The sequence below is a fragment of the Athene noctua genome, chromosome 10 (assembly GCF_965140245.1).
Source record: "Athene noctua chromosome 10, bAthNoc1.hap1.1, whole genome shotgun sequence".
Classification (NCBI taxonomy): Eukaryota; Metazoa; Chordata; class Aves; order Strigiformes; family Strigidae; genus Athene; species Athene noctua.
In genome coordinates, this window is record NC_134046.1 from 1,645,770 (window position 1) to 1,664,369 (window position 18,600).

Genomic DNA, 18,600 nt, shown 5'->3' on the forward strand with positions numbered 1-18,600 from the left:
AAGGGGAAAGAAAGAAAGAAAAAAAGAAAGAAAGAAAGAAAGAAAGAAAACCCCTTTGCTCCCCAAAATCCCCATCCCTGCACACGCCTGCGGATGGCACTGGTGACGGGGAGAGGGGAGGGAGCTGGTGGAGGGGATGGTGTCTTGTCTTCCACAGCTGGCAGATAAAAGGATCTGCTTTTAATTAAAAGGCACAATCTCTTCCCTGCCTTTTCTCTTTTCTAGTCCCACTAGTTACAGATAAGATAGCACGCCTTTCAAGCTGACGGTTTGTTTTTTCTCATCAGGCTGACGAGCCTGCAGTCCTCTGCTTGGCTTTCAGCTCCCTTTAAAGTGCTGTTAATTTGATTTTTCTGAGGGTTTTCTCTCCCCCCCCCCCCCCCCCCCCCCCCCCCTTTTCCTGGTGCATCTCCAGGACTCCTCTCCCGTCAGCTTTTCCCTGTAGGTGCAATTAAAGGTTCAGGACCCCCCCTGCGTCGCGTTCCCCTGGGAGTCGCGGCTGCCTCTGCTCCGATCGGGAGGTGCCGTGGTGGGTGTGTTCAAGCTCTTCTCTCTCTAGTATTTAGGTCAAAAAGAAATGAGTACATTCTTGTGGTTTAGGCTAATGTTTTCCCCCAGAAGCTCTGGCTTTGTTCAAGCCTTTCAGTTCCCTGCTGCCCCCACCATCCCTGGGAAGCTGCAAGTGCTGAGCAGGGAGGATTTGAGCCCCCCCAGGACCTGGTGGTCCTTATTCCCAAATCTGCCACTTGATTCACTCTGGGGCGGTCATCCCCACCCTCCACAGCTCAGCTTCATCAGGGAGATGGAGACAGCGATCACCGCCTGCTGCGGGCAGCGGGTTCGTGCCAGGGGGGTCCCACCGTGGGGTGCTGGGGGGTGCGGGGTGTCGATGCTGGGCGCTGGGACTTTGGGATGCGTTCTTAATTCTGCTTTAATTCCCACCGCAGCCTTCGCTGAGCTGCAGACCGACATTAACGAGCTGACCAACGACCTGGACGGGGCTGGCATCCCCTTTCTGGATTACCGCACCTACGCCATGCGGGTCCTCTTCCCTGGGATAGAAGATCACCCCGTGCTGAAGGAGATGGAGGTGTGGTTCTGTCTGTCCCGGGGGTGTTTCACGTTGGGATGTGCCCTTGCACGAGTCCCCGGGCCCCACACGTTGGGCTGGAGAAACGTTTGGTCGAACGAGCCTCTCACCACGCGGCTGCAGACCGGCTGCCAAATGGTCACTGCGCTCTCTGACACAAATATCAATATTTATATTAATATCATTGCTGCTGTCATTTTCTACAGCACTTGCTTTATTCAATTGGGTTTGTTTGATGCCTGACCGGCCGCCCATTTCTAGCAGGCTTGTCCGACTTCGCCTGCTTACTTGGCTGCGTTTCCCCGTGCAGAGCCTGTCCTTGGCATCCTTCCCCTGCTCCCCAAAGCAGCTCCCTCTCCTCACCCAGCCTCCCCACCTCTCTGTAATTTAGTGCGTGCAATTGCACAGCAATTGGCTTCTCGTTTGCTGGGCTGCCGAGGCCGCCCTTGATTAGAGAAAGGAGGGGGGTGGCCTTAGCTTCCCCTCGCCGCTGACCTGGCGCAGTAATTAATGTCGACGTGGGCTTCACAATGTGTTTAGGAGAAGTAATTGGCCCTGGTGCAAGATGCACGGTCACTAATTACAGCACAACAAGCTCTTACCAACTGCAAGTGCACGTGCTGGTGTTGTACGCCAGCGTGGCTACAGTGTGGCGGCCTGGCCCTCTGCCTGCTCTCTTTCCCTGGGCCCTAATCCCAGCTCTGAGGGGCGATGGGGACCCCGTTTTCATGGATTTCCCCCTGCAGCGTGGTTTCCGGGTGCTCGGAGCGCAGCCGGGAGCGTCGCCCTCCCTGGGGCGCAGCCCTTCCTGTCTGGGCAAGCGCCTGGCTCTCCCCTCACCTCTGCTCTTGCTCTTTCATGATTTTCCCTAAAGAGAGAAGGGTGGAAAGGTTATCAAAAAAAGCTATCAGAGGAGGAATTTTGTATTGGCTGTGGCAGGCTGGGTGGGAGTTTGTCCACTTCCAGCTCCTAATTCAAAACATCCCACTTGAGAGAGCACACCAGCTCAGCCTGGCCTGGGAAACAAGAGGTTAAAGTTGCAAAGGAGGGGGGAAAAAAAAAAAAAATCCCCAAAAGACATTAAATAAAGCAACTACAGTTGTGTAAGCTTCATATAATTTAATCAGGTTTGCTTTTATTTGTCTCTACTCAGAGTGTAACATTAGCTATTGCAAGTGACGGGAAGGAAACGGCACTTGCTCACGCCCGCGCTAACGCGCAGCCAGCGTCAGGCTGCCGGTACCGGCCCCCCTGCTCTTTAGGTTTTGGAGGGGACGTTGGTTGCTTTGCGATTAAATATTTAATTCATTATCATGCATTTATTTCTGCTGATGATCAGCGAGTTAAACATGGGGGCCCGGGGAGGTGACAGGCACGTGGGGGGCTCAGGCTGCTTGGGACAGGGAGTTCGTGTCCTCCCGTGCCCCCTGCCAAGGCTCCAGTGTCATGGTCACTGTTGGGCAGGGCCCCTTTGCCTGGTCTTGGCTGCCAAAGCACCAGCACCATGCAGGTGTGGGGATGCACCACGTCTCCCTCTGCCCTGGTTGTACTGGGGTGTCTGGTGGGTCTCCAGTGCAGCCGCTGGGCTCCAGCCTCCAACCTCCCCGTGCCGAGGAATCCACGAGCATCTCCGTGACCCTGTGGGGAGCAGCCGATGGTGCTGGGCCAGGCCCCGGGGGAATGGCCTCAAGCTGCCCAGGGCAGGGTCAGGCTGGCTCTGAGGAAGGATTTCTGTGCAGAAGGGGCTGTTGGGCGTTGGAATGGGCTGCCCAGGGCAGGGGGGAGTCCCTGGGATCCCTGGAGGGGTTGAAGAGTCGGGCTGAGCCAGCGCTGAGGGATCTGGGGGAGTTGGGAAGGGTCAGGGGGAGGGTCATGGTTGGGCTGGAGGAGCTGCAAGGGCTTTTCCATCTGGGATGGTTCTGGGATTCTGTGAACCTCAGACATCTGCCCGAGTTACCAGCATCATCGCATCAAGGTCTCCGCATAGTCTGGAGGGAGGGACTCCAGGAAAACATAATTTCAGGCATTTCTGTTCCTAGCAGGACGTTATCCTCTGACCTGCATTAAGGGAAATGGAGCCACGTGCTTGCTCATGTGGTGCCTGCAAGAGGAACCCCCAGGATGGGGCAGAGAGGCTCTGTCGCTCCCCCGTCACCCCTCTGAGCTGCTCTGGGACAGGTGTCCCTGCTGATGAGGGTGACAGCGGTGCCTGGGGGCTCCTATCGCAGAACTGACAAGGACTGGGTGGGAAATGGGGGGTTTTGTCCAGTGGGAAAGAGTATTTAGGATGGGGAAGTTACAACTGTGAGGAATTTCGCTGAAGAGCACCGATCCAAAGTTTTGATTGAAGTGAAATGATTTGATGTGTCAAAACCCTGTTCTTCATTTTGAGATGGTGTTTTGAAATGAAAAGTGTTGTTTTGTCTCCAAATATCGACGTGAAATGAAATTTTTCCCTTATTCTCCCAATAGAAAGACAAGGGATGGGGGGAGTGTGAATAATTAAAATCGGTGTTTTACCAAAGCAAGGCTTTTATTCAGAGGAAACCATCTTTTCTTGTGGGAAAAGGTTGTGCTGTAAAAATGTTCATTTCTGATAAGAAATGTGGTCAGGGCTGACCAGAGCTGAGCTGATGATGGCAGCGTGGGGATGAAAGCATCCCAGCCCAATCCCTGCTGGGCCCTACGTGGCCGAGTACGGCCAGAAATACAGCTTCAAACATCTCAAGAGGAAAGGGAATATTTCGGGCTGTGCTGGAGCGGGGTAGAGCCAGGTTTCTGCTATTTGCTTCCCTGTCTGAAATCCATCCCCTCAAAAACCAGGTGGGTTTGCTGCTGGCGGAGCTTGGGGTTGTGGCTTTATTTGCTTTCTGTGCAATACCCGAAGCGCGTGTTGCAGTGACTTGGGTGGGAATTGAGCTGCTTGTTAGCTGAAATTGAAAATTATAATTTGCGTGCGTGTTTGGGAGAGAAAGAGTGTTTGTTTATGGGAGGGAAGCGCGTGTATGTGCCTGCACATGCGTGGGAGGGGCTTTGTGTGGAAGTGTGTGTATATATATACACACGCGTACATACACTGATGCCCCGAGACTGTGTTAATGTGACGATGAGATAACACAACCTAGATAATACCTCTGGAGGGAAGTGAGGCTGATCACCAAAGAGGAAGCTTGGTAGAAGAGAGCAAATCCAGCCGCTTTTTTACCCTTTTTCATCCTCTCCTCTTGGGGCATGAGGATGAACCGAGGGTCTTGTGCAGCCCAGCCATCATCTTCTCATCACCCTCCCCCTCGTGCCCATCTCCCAGCTTTGCTCTATCCCCGCAGGTCCAGGCGAATGTGGAGAAGTCCTTGACTCTCTTCGGGCAGCTCCTGAACAAGAAGCACTTCTTGCTGACCTTCATCCGCACTCTGGAGGCTCAGAGGAGCTTCTCCATGCGGGACCGCGGCAACGTGGCCTCCCTCATCATGACAGCGCTGCAGGGCGAGATGGAGTACGCCACCGGGGTGCTGAAGCAGCTCCTCTCTGACCTCATTGAGAAGAACCTGGAGAGTAAGAACCACCCCAAGCTGCTCTTGCGGAGGTGAGCATCCATCTGAGAGCCTGGAGCTGTGGGACGGCGTCCCGGCTCTTGCGAGCGTGTGGACGTGAGCTGGTGTCCTTGAGGGATGCCATCAGGGATGGCTTTGGTGGCGGTGCTGGGTCTGTCATCAAGCATTTCCTTGCCTGTCTGCGTGCAAGTAGGAGAAGGATGCGAGGCCGCCTGGCCCCGGCAGCTCAGGAGGTGCCCATGGGATGTTCTCTCTCTGGTTTGAGCTGCGTGAGTTGGTGCTGGCTGGGAAGCAGAGAACAAGGTGCTCGGCAGCTGCAGGGGCTGGCGCAGGGAGGGTGCACGCGGGTGTCGGGCGCTGTTGGGTATTTCCGCAGCCATGCTCCCTCCTGCTGTCCCTTCTCTGGGGGACCAGGGGGTGCCCCCCGCCCCACTCTCAGCACCTGGGGTGGCTCGGCGAGCTGGCAGCAGGCAGTCGTCCTCCTTTCCCCGCTGCCTCCTCGGGGCTTGCCCACCTTGCCAGGCATGTGGGGGTTTTCCTGGGAAAGCCAAGCGGATCTTTGCAAGCTGGGAGTCTCGCCGGGGCGGGGAGGGAGTGCGAGCAGGAGGCAGCCTGCCAAGCCCTGCCGTGAGCCTGCCTGGCCCATCAATATTTAACGATAGCTCTGAGCTCTCCTTCATCACGGGCTGATGAATATTGAAAGATACACCAAGTGCTGAACAAAAACAATTAATAAGCTGCACCAGCCCAGCTCGAGGCCCTCCGTGCCGTTTTCTCCCTTCGCATGCCGTGCCGTGCCTCCCCATCTCCTCCTCCATCAACCCGATGCCACCAGCCTCCAGCAGAGATGCAGGGACGGCTGAGAGCCCTGGGGCTGGCAAGTCACCAGAAAGGCTCAAGAAGACTTAGAGCTTCTTTCAAACATCAACCGATGTTCGTGGCACGGCTGGACTGGACAAAGCCTGTCGGATTTTATGTCTGGCCCTGGGGAGACGCCTGGAGAAGACACAGATGTGAGCTGGTCCCAGTTACACCCCTGCTGCCTTCCCTCGGACAGTCTCTTTAGGCACATGGTTTTCTCATTCTCTCTGCTTCGTTTATCCCCTTACAGGGGTGCCCTTAATTTCTCAAATCACCTCATCAGCGATGTGCCAGAGACGGGGTGCAGTGCAGACCTGTGGCTGGCCAGGGGATGGCTCTTGGAGGTGCCGACCCCTCTCCCCCATCCCTGTTCCCCGAGCATATCCATAGGCTCTTCCCTTCTTGCTGTCCCTCCACGACACCAGGCTTCACTGAAATATTTAAACTGCCTTTCCAGCTTCTGGGTCTCTCGGAGCATCACGAAGTCGCTGCCATTGGAGCAAAACTCCGGAATGAAGTAAATCAATAAAATGGAAATAAAAGGCAGTGCGGGGAGCCAGCGGCTGCAGCGGCTGAGCCGTGGGGGTGGCACAGGGGCAGAGCCCAGCCTGGGTCAGCGCGGTGGAGCTGGCAGCCCGAGGACTGTCGCTCCCCAGCCACAGAGCTCCAGGACCTGCTGCAGGTGGAGCTGCAGGAAGCTGAGGACGGGGCCGGTACCTTTGCTTGTGCCTCCCCAAGTGAGATTTAATGAAGAGACTTTGTTCTTCCCTGCAGCCACGGCGTGGAGCAAGCAGTGCTGAGGGCTGTGCTTCGCTGTCCTTTGGATTAGCCCGGCCGTTGGGCGTGAGAGCGTGCTTACCGCCCAGGGCAACTGGATTAACATGACTCTAACTGGGGAGAGCTGCTATTTATTTATTTTGTTATTGGATAATCCCCCCGTTGCTGTGGCATCTGGCTCTATCGCGGATAAAGACAAACATCCTCTGGAGCCTGGGTGGTGGCACTTTGGATGAGTGTTACAGGCTTGTCAGCAAAGAATCTGGGCCGGGGAGGATGTTTGCTGAGTAACTTCAGTCTACTCACATCCTTTTTCTTTTCCCTTTTTCCTTCCCTTTTTCCTTCCCTTTTCCCTTTTTCCTTCCCCTTGACGGATTAATCATCTGGGTGGGTGCAGGAAGGCTTCCCTCCCCTGAAGGCTCAGACATTGCCATCCCCTAATGGTTTAAGAAGGGCCATGCTATTCCGGAGAGGGCAAAAAGGGCTAAGCCCCATTAGCACGAGAGAAACCCTTGGAAGGGACCATACAGCCTGCAGTCAGCTTGAATAAACTCTGAGAAAGTGGATTTCCTACCCCAGCCATCTGGCCATCGGGAACTGCTCCTGGCCCATCTGCTGGGCCTGGCCTTGCCGTTGGGCAGTGGGTCTCCTTCGGGTGGCTCTGACGTTCGGGTTACTTCTGGGTTTTGTTCCTTGAGCCAACCCGTTTGTATCCGTTCCCCTGGTGCAACAGGAATGCAGCCACGTCCTGGAGATTTTTAGTATTGCTTGTGCTTTCAGGAGCATCTGTGTGTGCAAACAGCTGATCCGATGATTAATGGGTGGATAAGCTGAAGAAGCCGAACTGGAGAGGGTCGAGGGGCTGGCTGGCATTTTTATTTTAAAGGGAGTTGAAAGCCACTTTAAAAATAATGGATGTGTTAAGGGGAGTTTTAATCTTTTGGCAGCAAGGCCAGGCTGCGCTGCAGACGGGTGCGTTAAGCTGCCCTTGTAGGGCTGCACAGTTCACCCGGGTCCTGTGTCACCTTCAGCTCCCTCCGTGCCAGGCTGTCCCTCTCCTCTGCTGCTGTGGCACGTCCTGGCCGCATCACCCCCCCGCCCCGCGGTCCCCCCCATCCCGTTGGGCCCCACCGTCTCTCACACTGATCTCCTGGAATCCTGCTCTCCCTCTTGTGCGCCTGCAGCGCGGGGGTGGCTCCCCGGTCCTCCCCTGCCGTGCTGCTTTGGAGCACAATGGCATCTCTGAACCATGCTGGAGGAGACTAGGGGCAATATCTAGGTTTTCTCACGGCAGTTTTAGCTGCTTCCTTCAACTGCATCTCCAGAAGCTGAGAGGCACAGCTCCGTTTTTAAACTCCTTTTGGAGCAGGGTGGTTGGAGCATTGTTCACCGTCCCGCTCTGGGGAGACACACAGAGACCTGGGATTTCCACCATGCAGGCAGGGACGGGTTAAGTCCCAAACCTGTCACAGTGTCTTCACACTGGGCTCCAAAGGTAGATGGAAAACAGCTTAAGCTTCCAGCCACTGCTCTTACTCCTTGCTCCTTTAATCCCCTTGGGTTTGGCTGAATTAGTACTGGGGATAAGTTTGACCAAACCCATGCTGGGATCAAAGTCTCCGGACCCGGTTCCAGCAGTGGCTTTAACCAAGGCCACGTAGCAGTGGACCAGTGCCCCCTCTGTGCTGTGGGGCTCTGCGTCCCTGCCCAGAGCCACCCAGATCCCAGCCCAAGGGCAGGGGCGTGGGGAGAAGTGAGGGTGCAGAGCCTGGCCTCCTGAGGCTTCCCCAGCACCACTGCTGAGTGGGAAAACTCTCTATCCCTCCAGTACTGGTGGTGATTGTCCTTTTGGTCCTGGGCTTTGAGGCTGTATTGATCAGGGGCTACTCTGGGGGTTGCAGGGAAGTCCCACATCACCCAACAGCGCCGGGCAGGCATCAGGGCAGCAGCAGTATCGAGGGCACTGCAGGAGCTCCCCGGTGGGGACGGGGGGCTTCCAGCTCCATCAGGCACACGGGGGTGTGGGAGGAGGTGCTGCTGCTGCTGGGAACGGGGGTCAGCATCTGACTTTGCCTTGCAACCTCAGCTCTTCCCTTCAGGTTGCGCTTTGACTGGGGAGCTTGAGGCAGGTCTGGGGACGTTTTACTTGGCTTTGGTGTCTCGTACAATCGTCCTGTGGAGGGAGCAGCCTGATTCTAGTGGGACGTGATGGAAGAAACAAACTTCATTGAAGTAGGAGAGAGAAGCCAGAACCAGGGAAAAGCAGAAAACTGGTCATCCCCTGGGCGAGAGTCCCCATGGGAGGAGCTTGTGCTTGGCTCTCTTTGGTTCTCCAAATATACCGGAGACCAATTTGCTTATTCTCCTGGGGGCTGTCTGCTCGTGCCCCTTTGCTTCAAGGCTCCTGCCTTTCCAGATGTGACCTTTTAAAGCCAAAAATAATTTCACCACAGTCCAAGGCTGAGGTGGCAGCGGGTGAGATCAGAGACCTTTAATATCCTCTGCTGACAGCTTTGCTCTCTGCCTTCCCTACAGGACGGAGTCGGTGGCAGAGAAGATGCTGACAAATTGGTTCACGTTTCTGCTGTACAAGTTTCTGAAGGTGAGTTTGGGAAGGGCTGGCAACCCCGCGTGGGCAGGGGGACGGTTCCTGCCTTGCTGGGACAGGCAGCGTGGTACCCAAAGCCTGGAACGACGTGTTCCTGAGCACTGCTGCTCCCTCCCGGAGCAGAGATCCCTTCCCAGGCCTCCATTCCCATCCCGGGCTTCTGAGATATGATTGATGATTCTGGGTCTCCTTTTGGGGAAATAACTGAGCTGATTGAGAAATGAAATCCAGACTGGGATTGCTTAACTCTTAGTGGGTTTGAGATCTTTTTCAAAACGGTGCCTGGAGAAAGGATAAATCTGAAGCAACTCAGCTGAGTCTTGAAGCCCTTCAGTGTGGTCCCAATTCCTCCCTCCTTGCTTCTGTAACTCGAGAGGAAGAAGTCCTGGAAGCTGGTCCCTGTGTGGACATGACTGATGGGAGGAAATTTCTGCCTGTTTGAGCGGTAGTCTGATGTGCTGCACTCTTCACGTAACGCCACTGCTTTTCCTTCATCTCGCTGATGCTGAGGCTGCGTGGAAGGGAATCAATTCCCCCGGCATCTCCACTTCTGCTTCCCTGCAAAGGTGCCGTGGTGGGGATGGACACCCTGCGGGGCCTGTTGTCAGCTGGGGACACGTGTAAGGGCTGTTTTTACCACTGGTTCATCCAGCCCATATGGAGAACCTTTATCCCGTCAGCACCGGTGCTTCCCCTTGCTACAGCCACACCAGCCGGTGCTGGGGGTTACAGCTCCCGCCCGTGGACCCCCAGCTCTGTCCTGCTGCTCCTTCGGGATGACACCAGCGGGTGAACGGCGCCTGCGGTCCTGCCGCCGGTTTGTCAGTCAGCAGAGCTGTTCCTTGGGATCCTGCCTGGCGTCAGCGCAGCGAGGCTGGGTGGCACGCAGCCGTTTTTGTGGGATTTCATCCCTCATTAAGATAAAGAGGGTTTGAACCGTTTCCAGCCAAGAGATGAGAGCGAGCAGGAGTCTGTGCAGAACTCAAGTGATCGTCAACGAGAGGTGATTTATAATATCACTTACATGCACTTGGCTTTTTGCCTCTGTCGAGGGATAGCCTGTATCTATAAAAATCTAGCTGTAGCATGTGGTGAAGGTTGCTTTCCAGGGGTGAGAGAGGAGGAAGGCTGTGCCATTCATGGGGAGATGTCAGACATTTCTTCGAACCAGGGTGTTCCTCAGCAGGGCCACCCTCTGCCCCTGCAGCGGCAGTGCCCAGTGGGATCAGGTGGGACACTGGCAGATGCTCTTTGGGCTCTGTGAGGTGAGTGGGACAGGCAGGAGTAGCTCTGGCTGTGGATAAACTCCCTCAAGGCTCATAGAAATGGATGGGGTTGTGCTTTGGCCAAGCAGAGCGCTGTGCACGGCCTTTGGATACCCACAGCGGTGTCTGGGGACGTTGTGTTTGTGTGTGTGAATTGATGCACTTAGAATCACAGAATCCCAGAATCATGGAGGTTGGAAAAGCCCTTGCAGCTCCCCCAGCCCAACCATGACCCTCCCCCTGACCCTTCCCAACTCCCCCAGATCCCTCAGCGCTGGCTCAGCCCGACTCTTCAACCCCCCCAGGGATCCCGGGGACTCCCCCCTGCCCTGGGCAGCCCATTCCAACGCCCAACAGCCCCTTCTGCACAGAAATCCTTCCTCAGAGCCAGCCTGACCCTGCCCTGGGCAGCTTGAGGCCATTCCCTCGGGGCCTGGCGCTGGCTCCTTGGCTCCAGAGACTCATCCCCCCTCTCTGCCCCCTCCTGGCAGGGAGTTGCAGAGGGCCAGGAGGTCTCCCCTCAGCCTCCTCTGCTCCAGACTGAACCCCCCCAGTTCCCCCAGCCGCTCCCCAGCAGACCTGTGCTCCAGACCCTGCCCCAGCTCTGTTGCCCTTCTCTGGCCACGCTCGAGTCATTCAATGGCCTTTTTGGGGTGAGGGGCCCAAAACTGAACCCAGGAATTAAGGTGTGGCCTCTCAGCCTGTCCTGGACAGGGCTGGGCGGTGTGGGCAGGTGATGGGGTATGTTCACCTGGTTCAGAAGCTGCTTTGGATCAGCTCATGTGCCACCAATGTCCTGCATCTGTCTGCCCTTTTACAGCCCTGTTGCCCCTTGGAGAGGCTTCTGGGCACATTGCCAGCGCAGGGCAGGTCTGAGGATAAGGACTAGCAGGAGAGAAAGCTATGGGGCTGGGACCAGGGCAGTGCCTTTTTACAAAGTCCCTGGCTATGCTGTGGCTTTGGCAGGGGACAGCATCTCCAGTCTCTGTGGGACAGCAGCAAGAGAAAGTCTGATCGAGATGCACCATTACAGGAGGAATGTAGGCAGAGGGCCTGGATAAACCTGTTGGCTGTGAGATTGGCTATGCTGGGAATCATCTCCCTGGGGAAGTGATTGAAACACCATGACTTGGTGTTTGTAAGCGATGTTGTTCCCACTTGAGTTAGACTGGAAGAGACTTGAGGATGGGCTCATGGCCTCTCCTGGGTCAGTCCCACCAGAGAAGACCCGCGGGGCCGTTTCTGCCTGTCTCCCAGCGGTGAGGATCACGGGTGGCATCAAAATTGGTAGAAACCTGTGGAGTAGATGGAGAGGTATCACAGGAGACTTCGGTGCTAGCAGGGAAACTGCACCAAACCGCAGTAAATGTGCATGTAAATGAGGCAGGAGGATGTGTGCCCATCTGCCAAATTGACTCTCGGCAAAGCTACCCAGAGCAGGGGTGGGTGCTCAGTGTGGCCGTGATATGCTGGGGTGAGGGACAGGGACAGAATGTCCCCCCTCGCCCAGGGCCAGCAGCCTGGGGCTGGTGCTTTCACAGGGACCCTGTAGTAGCATTTATCAGACTCTTAATGAGACACCCTGGGGAAAGGGAGAGGGATAAATCGAGACAAGTGCTGAAAAATGCACGATATTAGGTGCCTGATGAGCTAGATCTAGTCAATAAGACAGTTTGAGTGTTATCTGGCTCGTCTCAGCCTGCTCCCAGCGCACCGACGCTTACATGCACGGGGGGGTTTGCAGCCACCCTCTTCCAGCTCGGCTGGCATGGAGAGACCCTGCAAAGCCCCCTCAGGCCCCGAGGGAATGGCCTCAAGCTGCCCAGGGCAGGGTCAGGCTGGCTCTGAGGAAGGATTTCTGTGCAGAAGGGGCTGTTGGGCGTTGGACTGGGCTGCCCAGGGCAGGGGGGAGTCCCCGGGATCCCTGGGGGGGTTGAAGAGTCAGGCTGAGCCAGCGCTGAGGGATCTGGGGGAGTTGGGAAGGGTCAGGGGGAGGGTCATGGTTGGGCTGGAGGAGCTGCAGGGGCTTTTCCAACCCAGAGGATTTGTGACCCACATTTGGAACAGGTGGGGAAGCCAAGCTGCAACAGGTGGAGGATGCACAGAGTCAGGACAGGGCAGAGGGACTGTTTCAGTTGACATTAAGGTGCCTGTTGGATCAGAAGGAGACCAGGAGCCCCCAGCAGCCTCCACGGTGCTGGAGGAGTGGCGTATCCATCCCCAGGAGCACGGGTGCCTCCATCCCTCCGGGGAGGTACAGGGCCACCTCTAATCCACGCATCCACAAAGAGATTTATTCCCCATCAGCCTGACGGGTGTCTGAGGAGCAGGGGAGGGGATGCTGTGATGCCCGGAGTGCAGCCGGGCCACTGACGGTGTCACCTCTCTTGGTGGCGGTCCCCAGAGGTGGGTGCAGAGCTGCGGGTGCAGGGGAGCAACCGTGCCTTGCTGGGGGCTGAGGCGGGAGCAGCCGTGCCAGATGTGAGCGGGGGTCCTGCTCCAAGCTCTCCTCCATCCACACCACTTCCACAGGCTTGGAAGGTTTATGAGGATATTTTTACAGACAACTGAAAGAAGCAACCCAAGTCTTTTCCACCGTGGCTGGAGGGGTGGGCTCGGGGTGCCGTGGGAGCCCCTCTCTTGCCGGGCAGCCGGTAAGGCGCAGCGTGGCACCCACCTTGGGTCTCTCACTTCTCCGAGCTGACTTAATGAAGCCAACTTCGCGAATGAAACATAATTTCAAAGACAAGCGTGTTGTCGGAAGGTCTGGGGATGATGTATGCCTGTTCCTGCTCGTTAGCAGCTGTCTCTTTAATTACCGCAGATGCTAACGAGATGCTAACAGCATATGGTGACAGGGAGAGCAGCCGCACTTTGCACCAAAGTACGATTTATTTGTGAGGCGGCCGGGAGGGAGGGGCGAGAGCCCGTGGGGTAAAATCTGTTGGGACTTCCTCTCTGCTCCCCTTGCACCCTTCTTTCTCCCTTAGGGCTAATGCCTGTATCTGGAAGGGCTCACTGGGATACAGCTCAGGGGAGGGGTTTGGGCCCTGGGTGATAAAGGGGTGTCCCCTTCAGCCCCCCTGCACCAGCTCACGGGTCCGGGCTGGTTGGTACCTCCAAGCTTGGTGGGACCTTCGCTGGTCCTGGGTTGCTGCAGTTCCAGCATCTCTGGGGCAAGTGTCTCGCCCAGTTTCCCTCTCCCTTCCACATATGAGACAGATGCTGATGTGGCCCTGGCTGGTGGCTAAACTGGCTCTGACTGTTGTCATTTGGCAGTGGGGACACTCGGGTGGCAAACTGTTTAATTGCCTGGTCCCCTCCATCAGCTGGAGGCTCAGGGTCGGGCTGTCACTGCGTTGCTCTTGTTTTTCCTTCCCAGTGGCTCTGGCTGGTGGTGTCCAGCTGTCACAGGGAGAAAGACCCCTTGACCTTCTCTCGTGTAAGACTGGGCTCCTGGCAGATGCCAGAACTGCATCGTGATACCTGGACACGAGCCCCCAGACTGTCCCACTGCAGCGTGCCCTTTCCAGTCCTCGGGTGCTTCTCTCCGGGCCAGCTCTAAAGATAGGCTGTGTCCCATACACAGAGTCCCCAGACCCAACCTGCTCTTCGCTAGCCCTGAATTTAAGCTTTTTAGCTCATTTTTGACCTGTATAATTTATAAGTCATCAGGGAGTGTCTGGAAACTCTCAGAAGCTGAGCCTAGGGGTTAATAGGTAAGGGAACAACCCAGTGGGCTTGGAAGGAGAGAACTGAGTTCCTTCACAGGATGAATTTTACCATGTGCCCCCTTCCTTGCGGTCTTGAGGAAGGGCTGGAGACTCTTCAGAAAGCCACATGTGGGGCTTGGTGCTGCAAGGCCACAGCGGGCTCCTGACACGGTGGTGGTTCATGGAAGGGAAAGCTGGTGCCTGGCACCCTCTCACCCCCCTCTCTCCTCCATCCCATCCTGCAGGAGTGCGCCGGGGAGCCGCTCTTCATGCTCTACTGTGCCATCAAGCAGCAGATGGAGAAGGGACCCATCGATGCCATCACAGGAGAGGCTCGCTACTCCCTCAGTGAGGACAAGCTCATCCGGCAGCAGATTGACTACAAAATGCTGGTTAGTGCGAGCAGAAGCCTCAGTGGTACTGGTGCTTGCCAGGACTGTTAGGTCCAGCTGTTTAACGAGATCTTGGAGGCACCCAAAGTACTTTTCAGAGAGCAGTTTGTCTCTTGTTCTTCTCTCTGGCGTCCCTGGCATGCCTCCTGCCCTGTCTCTGTGGTGTCCATCTCAGCTGTGGTCAGAAACGGGCCCTTTGCATAGCGAGGTTTGCTCTTGCCATGGAGCTGAGACAACCAAGCACAGACTGAATCCAGGCTTCTCCCAGCAAACCCCACGACCCTGACAGAAACGGGGCCAGAGATGCCGTTGAGCACATGTTACCTGGAGCAGCCAGTGGGGTTGGGTGGGGATCAAACTTAGAGCCTTGAGTTTGCTGCAGGAGATGGGGGGATACTCCTGTTCCTCTGTAGGAGCCATCTCTGAATGATAAGCCAGGCCTGTCCCTGGGCTGAGCCTGCAGCTGGTTCTACACCACTGATCTCTGCCGGGGTGGGGTTGGGAGGGGAGTGGAGCGTGCCCAGGCACCGCTCAGCCTAGGCAGGTTTTGGTGAGTTTGACATGGTTTGCTGGCCCAGGATTCCTTCGCTGACTCTGTGCTGTCTTTCTGGGAACAGCTGGAAATTTGAGGGTGGCGGGGGGGGAAAGGGGGAGCGGGAATGTGCCGTGTGGCTGTAACACCTCGGTGGCCCGGGAGGTGAGGGGACATGGCTTGTGGACAGCTGCAGCCCCGTGTCCTCAGACCTGCCTTTGCAGCCACCGCATCACAAACTCTCACTTGAGTCTTTCTACCCCACTGTGCTCCGCAGACCCTCAACTGCGTGAACCCCGAGAATGAGAACGCCCCGGAGATCCCCGTCAAGGTGCTGAACTGCGACACCATCACGCAGGTGAAAGAGAAGCTGCTGGACGCTGTCTACAAGGGGGTGCCCTATTCCCAGCGACCCAAAGCCGGAGACATGGACCTGGGTAAGAGAGAGGCCTCCCTGTGGGGAGCAGGGAGGTGACTGCAGAAGGCAGGAAAATCCACATCTCCTGTAGGAGAGGGGATGTGGCAGGAGCAGAGCATCTGTGCTTGTGGCAGTGACTGTGTGTGGGGACCCCTGGCATGAGAGTGCGAGTCCTGCCAGTGGAGAGGGTGGGGAGAGGACCCTCCTCAGCTCTGGCTGTGGGCTGGATTGCAGGCTTGAGGTGCTGAGGCCCAAGGAGGCCAGCAGTAGTTGAGAACAGTGTTGATAGTCCTGTTCTTAAAGGAGGAGCAGGAGAATGAAGAGGAGAGGAGCAAAGGAAACAGTCGCCAGAGTCAGATCGATGCTGTCTTTTCTTGAGTACTTAGAAACAGCTTTTGCCCAACACCATATTGATAGTCATCAGTCCTAGGGTTCAGAAAGTGGGGGGAGAGCTCTTTTATTGGTGCCCAGACTGTGCTTCTACCCTCACCTTGGCTTTGTGCTACCATTGCCTCCTAACCATGAGCTCTTCTTCCTGGTGGGGACAGAGTGGCGGCAGGGCAGGATGGCCCGGATCATACTGCAGGATGAAGATGTCACCACAAAGATTGACAATGACTGGAAGAGGCTAAACACCTTGGCTCACTACCAGGTAAGGCTGGCTGTGGTAGAGAGCACTGAGCAGTCACCAGCTGCTTTGAGCTTGAGCATCTTTCCTCGCTCCTCAGCTTGGTCAGAATCCCAGAGTCATCCCGGTTGGAAAAGCCCTTGGAGCTCCTCCAGCCCAACCATGACCCTCCCCCTGACCCTTCCCAACTCCCCCAGACCCCTCAGCGCTGGCTCAGCCCGACTCTTCAACCCCTCCAGGGATCCCGGGGACTCCCCCCTGCCCTGGGCAGCCCATTCCAACGCCCAACAGCCCCTTCTGCACAGAAATCCTTCCTCAGAGCCAGCCTGACCCTGCCCTGGGCAGCTTGAGGCCATTCCCTCTTGTCCCATTACCTCTTTGTCAGGGCCAGGGCTCAGCTCTCCAACTGCTGCTCACGCAGGGGCATGGCCGGGAGGTCTGCAGTCACTTTTCTGCCTGGGTACCATGTTAACGGTCCTTCTGTTGAAGGAAGCACTAAATGGGGCGTCTCCAGGACTCACAGAGGCTGTGTCCTGCTCTGACCTTACTTTTCACGCTGAGATTTCTGGTGTGTTCCTGTTCTGACGCCTTCCCCAGGGCTGTCACGGAGGTGGATACGTCGGTCTCCTTTGCTGGAGATGAGTGTCCCTGGGATGGGGTGCAGTGTAGCTTCCTCCCTCCTGGGCTGCTCCTCCTGTGCCCCTGCTGACACCATCTCTGCCTGCAGGTGACGGATGGCTCCTCGGTAGCCCTGGTGCCCAAGCAGAACTCGGCATACAACATCTCCAACTCCTCCACCTTCACCAAGTCCCTCAGCAGATACGGTGAGTGAGTAGGGGTCATCCTCTGCTGTGCTGGCAGGGGAAGCAGTGCTGGGCTGCACCTCCAGGTGTTTGTAACTGCGGCTCATGTGAACAAGGCCCCGGCTCTCCTCGCCCGTGCTGGTTATTCTGGTGTTGGAGAGGGAGCAGATGCCCTCAGAGCCATCTCTCTTTGCATCGTGTCAGGGGAGAAAGACATGTGTCAGATGGCTGCTCCTGAGGGGATCCCCTGTTCTATTCCCCTGAAATCCAATTAAAACAGTCACAGAGGCACTTTGCACTTAAATGAGCAGAGCTGAGGACTCCAGTGAACACGCTGGCGAGTGTTCTTCAGCCTTGGTTTGGAAGGGAATGGCGTGGTCAGGTCAGACTGACACAGGAGCCACCTGTGATCCTGGCTCCTGGAGCAGGACAGGCCTCTGCAGGTCCCTTCCCACCATGGTCCCGGCCCCTGAACACCAGGCAGGCTTGCCCAGGGCTCGGCGGGCTCCCAGCAGGGCTCCCAGGCCGTGGCGGCTGCATCCCAACGCTCCCGTTCCGTGGCCGTGACGTGCCCTGAAGCGGCGGCGGAGGGAGGGGGGTGCAGGGGCTGCGCGGGGTGGTGGGCAGGGTACGAGCATCCCCCTCTGCTCGGCGCTTGCAGAGAGCATGCTGCGGACCGCCAGCAGCCCCGACAGCCTGCGCTCACGGACCCCCATGATCACCCCCGACCTGGAGAGCGGCACCAAGCTCTGGCACCTGGTGAAAAACCACGACCACATGGACCAGCGGGAGGGCGACCGGGGCAGCAAGATGGTCTCCGAAATCTACCTGACCCGCCTGTTGGCCACCAAGGTATGGCCCAGAGGAGCTGCCGGCTGGCTCTATCCACCCGCGTGGGGAAGGGTAGTGGTTTGGCTTCTCCAGAAGCCGTGAGCACTGTTTTTTTATTAACCCTCTGCTTCAGCACAGGAGGAGCTACTCCCTTGGTCTCTTTCCTGAGCTGGAGGTGATGTTTTTGTGTGTCAAAACCCTCAGTGAATATCCCTTGAGTGGATTTTCCTATCTGTTTTTTTGCACCTCTTGGTGTTTTTACTGTTCCCTATATCCTTGAACAGCTGCTGGGCTGTGAAGCAGAGATGCCCTGGGGCAGGGGCCTCATCCCCTTCGGTGTTTGGGCTAAAGCTGCAAAATCAGTGATGTGGGAAGGGTAAATACCTGGGGCGTTGGGAATCACGGTGGGTTCCCCTTCCCTCAGCACATACAAAACCTCCAGTGCCGAGCGGGTGCTGTGTGTCTGAGATGTCCCCGGAGAGGAGCGGAGGGCTGTGCTGAAGATACTGGCTCAGGATTGCAGAGACTGGGCTCAGCCATCTCCCCTGTGCCGTGGCTCCCTGCCTCGTGGGACGAGGGCTTGGCATCAGGTCTTGGGTACCTTAATGGCACCCAAAAAAGACCGTGATACGACATACATGCGTTTGTTTTTTGCTCTATATGGTGTTTTTATTTGTGTGCTTTTAGCACGCCAGGTCACGCAGTGCAGGAGGTATCACTGCAGCCTCTGTTTCCCAGTATATACCACTGAGAACCCCAGTAGGGTTACACAGACCGTACTGCGCTTCTCTTCCAGGCGGTAGGAACAGAAGTGAAATTGGTTTAAAGGCCGGCCATCAGTTAAAGGCTCGTCTCTGCTGGCACTGGGTGTTGCTGAGTGGCCGTTCTCTCTTCCTCCTCCTTAGGGCACCCTGCAGAAATTCGTGGATGACCTGTTCGAGACCATCTTCAGCACAGCGCATCGTGGGAGCGCGCTGCCCCTCGCCATCAAATACATGTTTGATTTCCTGGATGAACAAGCTGATAAGCATCAGATCAATGATTACGATGTCAGGCACACCTGGAAGAGTAACTGGTAATGGAGAGGGGCAGTGGGAAGGGGGGTAATGATATTGCAGCTAAGGATACTGC

General features: G+C 56.4%; 1 protein-coding gene across 1 annotated transcript in view; it reads left to right on the forward strand.

Moving 5' to 3' along the window:
* Nucleotides 1–18,600, forward strand: part of PLXNA1 (plexin A1) — a 128,138-nt gene that overhangs the window by 94,898 nt on the left and 14,640 nt on the right. Inside the window, exons 21-29 of the mRNA XM_074914616.1 lie at nt 948–1,090; nt 4,417–4,673; nt 8,815–8,881; nt 14,111–14,257; nt 15,067–15,226; nt 15,756–15,859; nt 16,563–16,659; nt 17,300–17,490; nt 18,375–18,544. Coding sequence (XP_074770717.1) covers nt 948–1,090; nt 4,417–4,673; nt 8,815–8,881; nt 14,111–14,257; nt 15,067–15,226; nt 15,756–15,859; nt 16,563–16,659; nt 17,300–17,490; nt 18,375–18,544 — 1,336 coding nt within the window. The remainder of the gene's footprint in view (nt 1–947; nt 1,091–4,416; nt 4,674–8,814; nt 8,882–14,110; nt 14,258–15,066; nt 15,227–15,755; nt 15,860–16,562; nt 16,660–17,299; nt 17,491–18,374; nt 18,545–18,600) is intronic.